Raw genomic sequence first — 6,708 nt, forward strand, 5'->3', positions numbered from 1 at the left:
CAGTTGTTCTGCTTTCAGGGCCAGGCACCGAGGCGCGTTGTGCGCAGCCTGACAGGTCTCCCGAAACTTTCGGTGACGGACCAGAGTCTCGTGTGATCTCTGCAACCATGTCCAGCCGCGGCCCGAAATTTGGGCCTGGGAATGACTCACAACTGTTTACGGTGTTGCTGGGTAGCACCGGGTCAGCGCAGGTGTGCGCGCTGCAGCTAATTCCGCACCGGGCACCCGTCTGGTCCGGACCGCGCCAGTGGTTCGAGTACGCCGTTTTAATAGAGGACGTCGAGGTCAGCCTGCCCGAGCCTGCCATAGGCTCCCAGCCCGAAGCAGAAGCATGGGTGGCGGCGCTGTCCGAGGATCCCGGTAGGCGGTCCCTCTGCCCTGTCGCGAGGAGCGGCGGAGACGCGCCCCAGCCTGGACCCAGTACGTCTACAGCGGCCCCTGATGCTCCAGCTCATCAGGTGAAAGTCTCTCTGACCCCAGCAGGCCCAGCCTTGGTCCCCACTGCACGTCATTCTTTCGGGTGTGACATGTCCCTAGGAGACTCAGCCTGCTGTGCCGTCTGTGCGGGTCCGTTATCCTGACAATGCCTCCTGGCCCTCAGAGGGCACAGATCTGCTGCGCCTGCGGCACGTTCCAGTATCCTGAATCTGCTTCAGGGCCCAGCTCTGTGCTGGCTCAGGGCCGGCTCGCCTGCCTGATCAGTGCATGGACTGGACAGCCCAGTCACATGCAATGGGCCCAGCGCCCCTGTTTATCTCTGATGTCGTGTCTGTTCTGTTTCTGCTGCATCCACCCCTCTGGCCCACAGGAGTCTCCAGCAGCTGCAGTGGCGGCAGCGCCACCCTGGCGACCTACTCCTCCTGTCTACCAGGTGTGCTGCTTAGCCCACAGCACAGACTCAGCAACTGTGCATCAGCTGCCGCCTTCAAGTGCTATGTGTCTTTTTTCCTGCGTCTAATTCTACCGTCCTGTGGATTCTGTTTGCCTCAGTGACCAGAGCTGCTGAACCTGAGACAGATTTCAGTATCCTGAAACTGCTCCTGTGCCCAGTATTACTTCGTCTCGGGACCAGAATACCTGCCCAGAATGGGCCCAGAATGGGCCCAGAATGGGCCCAGCGCCCTGTCCAGCACTGATGTCACGCTGGGCTTGGTTGCGTCTGCCCCTCTGGCCCACAGGACTCTCCAACGGCTGCAATGGCGGCAGCACCGTGGGCTGCTCACTTCCAACAGCAGGGCTTGTTCGGGTCAGCGGCGGCACCGCCTTGGCCGATGGGCCCGACCTTCACTACGCCTGCAGCCACGCAGTATCAGCTCCAGGATCCAACCCTCGGTGCCTGGGACCAGCCTCACCTGTCATATGCCCGGGCCAGATTGCAGCAGGCCAGAGATCAGCTGCGGCGGCTTGTGGCAGAGATGGCCACATCTGCCCGCCCGGTGGGCGTGACGGGCGTGTGGGAGCCAGAGACAAGGGCCAACCAGGCAGCTGGCCGCCTGTGTGAACGCCTGTCGCCTGCTCTGCTGCTGGTACCAGACCAGAGTCTGTTTTGGGACTCTGTCCTGAACCAGGTGGTGGTACCCCTGTACAGCATCAGCCCAGCCGCCACAATGGCGGCCAAGCGCTCATGGGCCCGCCTGCAGGCGACACTCACCGGGCCCGACCTGCTCAGCCAGCTGCAGCAGGCGTTTGCCACGCTGCCTGAGTTTGAGTGGGCAGTACAGGACATGACCAGCAAGCTGTCAGAAGCGTCTGATCGCCAGGGCATGGTGGCGCTGATGCAGGGGCAGCAGGCTCAAATACAACAGCTTGCCAGTGGCTCCCGACAGCAGCAGGCACCAGCAGCGCGCATGGCGGCTGCGTGGACGGGTGCGGCCGGAACGGCACCGCAGCTCGGGTCCGTGCGTGCGGCGGCGGACGCAGCCATGGCCCGGCCAGCCTGGCTGCGCCTTTTGGTCTGGCAAGCAGGGTTCATGCTACCATGCAGACTGCCCAGAAGCAGCGTCGCACATTCCCGGCCAGCCTTCAGCCAAGTATGCGGCCAAGGCGGCGGTGTACGCGGCGGCTGGATACCAGCGCGACGAGAATGGCAACTTTCGCCGCGGCGCCGTCAAGCGCGCGGCCCCGGACGCCCCCGGCTTCCCTGCGCCGTCATACGGACCTCCTCGTCCCCCCGCCCCCGGCGCTTGAGCCCCTGCCCGACGAAACCGCAGACGACAACATGTGGCTGTCCATGGTGGCGGCGGGGGCCGTCCCTGCTGGCGGCCCCTCCGCCGAGGGGCTGTTGGAGGGGGGCGCTGCTGATCCCCACAGTGCGTTCCAGCTTGCCCCTGGCCTGCCCGCAGACAGATCCCCGGCGCGCCTCCTGGCTCAGTTAACGGCGGCGGTGTCCGACCTCCAGAACTTCACACAATGTGCCGATGCACGGGTGACCTGGGATACTGACCGTTGGATGGCGGAGATCCAGCCGGCCCTCTTGACTGGTGACTCATTTGTGGCTGGCTCCTTCCACACGCATTTCCCGCTCTGGGAGCGATACTTTGAGCTTTCCCACTGCGCTCAGCACCCGGTTGTCCGCCAGGTGTTGCCATGGCTGTCCCAGGGCTACCCTCTGACTTTCCAACCTGTGCAGATGCAGCAAGCACACCCTCGGTTTCGGGAGCGCCTCGAGCGCGCGCGTAAAGCTTTAAGGCGGACGGTCGGCGCTGCCAGAGCTGATGAGCTCCTGCGAGGTTCACAGCCCCAACCAGTTGTGTTTCCCAATCATCCATCAGCGGACAAGCATGCTGATTTTGTACGCACCGAGGTTGCCATGTTTGTGCGCGTTTCGGCGCTGGAGGTGCACGACCTTGCGCGGCACGGCCCCGCGGTGGTGCACCCCATTTCTGTGGCAGAAAAGCCAGGGACTGGCGCCCTGCGCCTCTGCATTGATGCCAACTACACCAACATCTTTGAGCCGTACCGTCCAGTCACATTTGAGCTCCTGCAGAATGTCTTTCCCCTCTTGCAGCGGGGCGACCTCGTCTCGGCATCCGACCTCACCAAGGGCTACCTTCACATGCGCTTGCACCCGTCCGCCCGCCGCTTCCTTGCCATTCGGTTTGATGGCGTCACCTACGTGTTCTCGGCGCTTCCCTTTGGGCTGCAATCAGCAGTGTGGGCTTTTTCCTCTGTGATGCGGGCCATGTACCTACCCATGCGCATGGCGGGCTGGCGACTGAGTTTCATGATTGATGATGCCCTCACTCTCTGGCGCCGCATGGTGGACGCCTGCCTCGGCGCCTCAGTGTTCGTTCGCATTCTCTGCAGCCTGGGCTGCCACCTGAGCCTGCGCAAGTGCAGGCTGGGGCCCAACCCGGCGGTGCGCTACGAGGGCATGATGCTAGATCTGGCCCAGGGCGCCGTGCTGATTCCCGCCGACAAACTGCAGGGCTTTGACGACCTGGTGCACTCTCTCATCACATCGGATCATTTTTCCCGCCGCCAGCTGGCCAGGCTGGCAGGCCTTTTGGTCAGCTTCCAATGTGCAGTTCCCCTGGGCCGCCTCTTCACTCACACCCTGTTTGGAGCCCTGACGGGTGTGTGCGACTGGGACTCTCTTTTCACCCCGTCCGCGGAGCTTCGCGAGTTCCTGGCTTGGCTGCGTGAGTACGTACCCGCGCACAATGGCAGGCGCTGGTGGTCGCGCAGCGCGGCCGCAGTCCTGGTCTCTGACGCCTCGGCCACCGGGGCGGGCGGGGCGGCCGTGGTGACCACAGCGCCCACCGTGCGGGTGTCGCTGGCCGCTGAGCTTCCCCGCGAGCTGCACCTGCAGTCTAGTGGATGCCGAGAAGTTGGGGCAATGGTCCAGCTGGTTGACACACTGCTGAGCATCCCTGCGTGGCGCGATCACCTGCAGCACGGCCGCTTGCATATACTCTCAGATAGCCAGGTGGCGGTCCGAGATGTCCAAAACATGCGGGGCCCTGAGCCCATTTACCAGCAGGTGCGCCTGCTCTACGAGCGGCTGGCGGCGCACGACATTGATCTGACCATAGAGTGGCGCCCACGGGAGGACCCCCGCCTGCAGTATGCGGACCACCTGTCCAAATGCGAGGATGTCGGTGATTGGGCAGTCGCGCCACCTGTTTTTGCGCATCTCCTGTCCGTTCTGGGCTGCCCGGCCCCTTCAGTCGACTGGTTTGCTGCCCCCTGGAGCGCGAAGGCGCCCCGGTTTTACACTCGTTTCCCCGTGGCTGGCGCCGCTGGCGCTGACGCCTTTGATGCGTGCTGGCTGCTTGAGCCCGGCCAGCTGGGCCTCATCTGCCCACCCCATACTATCATTTCTCGAGTACTCGCCAAGGTCATTGCGGATCGCGCCTCATGCATTCTCATACTGCCTGCCTGGTGGGCCGTGTGGAGCGGCCAGCTGCAGCTGCTGCCTGTTAAGGCCAAGCACAAGCTGCCAGGGACCTGCCTGCTGTGGGGGCCCAGAGCTCCCCCACCCGATCGCCGGTGCGCAGCGCTGTCCGCTGGCCTCTGGGCATACCTTGTACAATACGAATAAAACCCAGCATATGCAAGTTGTTACAGATGCCTGTGCGGGTCAAGATACAATTGCACCACTGCAGGGGTGTCAATGTCAGCGGCCTCACCGATCGCCTCCATAGTACGACCCTGTACATAAAAAGAATACTGCATGGACCCACGCTTCAGGCTGTACACAGTCTCGCCGGCATACAGATGCAGCCGCTGCAGGTGCCCCACCACGCGCTTAGTCATCGCGCTGCTGCTGAGCCCGCGGCTGCCGTCCAAACTGCTGCCGTCCCGCTGCAGAGGGCTGAATAAGAAGGCCCCCAGTTCCTTGCCATGCCTTTGCAGGCACGCCACATAACTTTCCAGCAGCCTGCACAGGTTGGTGCCGGCGTCTCCCTGTACCTCAATTGCCCGGGGCCGCCGAGCGCCTCTGCTTGCATGTGTCATTTTGCTGCTGCTGGCCTCGCCGCGCAGCTGACCCCCTGCGATGCTTGTTGTGCTTGTTCGAAGCTGCCCAATCTCTGCAGGCCGTCGCTGGCTGTCCCACAGCAGCTCCGCCACTGCCGCGTCGCGCCGTAGCAGCGCCTCCACGTGCCAGGGCTGGTCTCCGGACTCACGCACTGCATCAGCTTCCGCCTCCAGCCCTGCCACAAGCACCTGCTGCTTCCAGTGAGGCAGGGGCCGCACTGCATGCGGCTGAAACCCGGCCTCTTGCATGAGATTGCTGTACCCTCCCTTGAAGGTCTGCACCTCCATGCTGCAGCAAGGGTTACCGCGGCCTGTGTCTGGCTCCCAGTCACCGCGCCGACCTAGTTCCGCGAAGCGCGTGCTGAGATGCGCGAACATGACGTTGAGCGAACTGGGGGCGGGGATGCGTGCACCGGTGGACAGCATCTGCCGCCCATGACTGCGTACCCAGTGACTGCATACATACACCAGCAGGTCATTCGGACTGCTCTGGATTGCTGGCTGACCCAGACGCTGTCTGCACCACGCGTCGAATTCCTGCCAAATCCGGTGCCGCTGAATGTTGGTGCTTTGCTGCCAGTGATGTCGCTGCACGTCCTGCGCATGCTGCGCAAACTGCTGGTACCAATCGGGCTGCGTGATTGCCTGACGATGTGACGGTGCATGTGCCAGCGGCCGCTGCTGCTGGTAATGGGGGCGTGACTGCTGCTGCTGCTGCTGCTGCTGCGGCGGCGGCGGTTGCTGCTGCTGTTGTGGCTGCTGCTCCTGCTCCTGCTGCAGCGGTGGCTTCGACTGCTGCTGTTCTAGCTGGTGCTGCGATTGAGTCTGCCCGATCGCTAGATACTGGGCGTTCTGCATCTGGCTGAGCAGATGCTGCTGCTGCTGTGCCGCCCAGCGCTGCAGCGCGACCTGCTGTTGCAGAAACTGCTGCTGCAGCTGATGCTGCTGCGCCCACTGCTCGAGCCATGCCTGCTGCTGCAGATGTTGCTGTTGCACCTGGTGCCGATGCATCAGCTGCCACAACTGCTGCTGCTGAAGGAATGGCAGCAGAACCTGTTGTTGTTGCTGCGGCAGCGGAAGCGGCGACGAGGCTTGTGAGGCCTGCAGTGACCACGGCAGCTGCTGCTGCGGCCACCACATCTGCTGCTGCTGAAGCAATGGCAGCAGAACCTGTTGTTGTTGCCCCGGCGGCGGAACCGGCGACGAGGCTTGTGATGCCTGCAGTGACCACGGCAGCTGCTGCTGCGGCCACCACATCTGCTGGGACGACGGCGGCCACAGCGACTGTGCTGCCGGCGGCCCCATCGGCTGCTGCTGCGGCGACCATCGCTGCTGCTGCTGCTGCTGCTGCTGCTGCTGCTGCGAGGGCCACGCCTGCTGCTGCTGCTGCTGCGGCGGCGACGGCGGCCACCACGCCTGCTGGGGCGACGGCGGCCACAGCGACTGTGCTGCCAGCGGCCTGACCTGCTGCTGCTGCTGCGGCGACCATCGCTGCTGCTGCTGCTGCGAGGGCCACAGCTGCGGCTGCTGCTGCGGCGGCGGCGACAGCAGCCGCGCCCGTTGATGTTGCGGTGATGCCTGACTTTGGGGCGACCTCTGCTGCGGGTACCCGAACGCCTGGTGTGCCAGCGGCTGTGATGACGACTGGGCTGGACTCTGAGGACGCCACGCCTCCATGGGTTGATGCACCTGCTCCGTTTCCCCTGGCGCAAGGAGTGCGAGGGGGGG

At 63.9% G+C, this 6,708-nt stretch overlaps 3 protein-coding genes across 3 annotated transcripts; all 3 read left to right on the forward strand.

Moving 5' to 3' along the window:
* Positions 1-1,307: 1,307 nt before the first annotated feature.
* On the forward strand, positions 1,308-1,866 carry MNEG_2438 (hypothetical protein; the record flags this gene model as incomplete). Its single annotated transcript, XM_014049094.1, has 1 exon — positions 1,308-1,866. A coding segment is annotated over one exon (559 nt), but the record flags the coding sequence as incomplete, so codon positions are not given.
* A 118-nt stretch (positions 1,867-1,984) lies between these two features.
* On the forward strand, positions 1,985-2,187 carry MNEG_2439 (hypothetical protein; the record flags this gene model as incomplete). Its single annotated transcript, XM_014049095.1, has 1 exon — positions 1,985-2,187. A coding segment is annotated over one exon (203 nt), but the record flags the coding sequence as incomplete, so codon positions are not given.
* Positions 2,188-2,809: 622 nt separating this feature from the next.
* Positions 2,810-3,816, forward strand: MNEG_2440 (reverse transcriptase/ribonucleaseH/putative methyltransferase-like protein; the record flags this gene model as incomplete). The annotated part of the gene is made up of 2 exons (XM_014049096.1): positions 2,810-3,641; positions 3,812-3,816. 2 exons carry the CDS (start codon positions 2,810-2,812, stop codon positions 3,814-3,816), a joined length of 837 nt encoding a protein of 278 aa, XP_013904550.1.
* Positions 3,817-6,708: the final 2,892 nt, after the last annotated feature.

The sequence above is a fragment of the Monoraphidium neglectum genome (genome assembly GCF_000611645.1).
Source record: "Monoraphidium neglectum strain SAG 48.87 unplaced genomic scaffold scaffold00275, whole genome shotgun sequence".
Taxonomy (NCBI): domain Eukaryota; kingdom Viridiplantae; phylum Chlorophyta; class Chlorophyceae; order Sphaeropleales; family Selenastraceae; genus Monoraphidium; species Monoraphidium neglectum.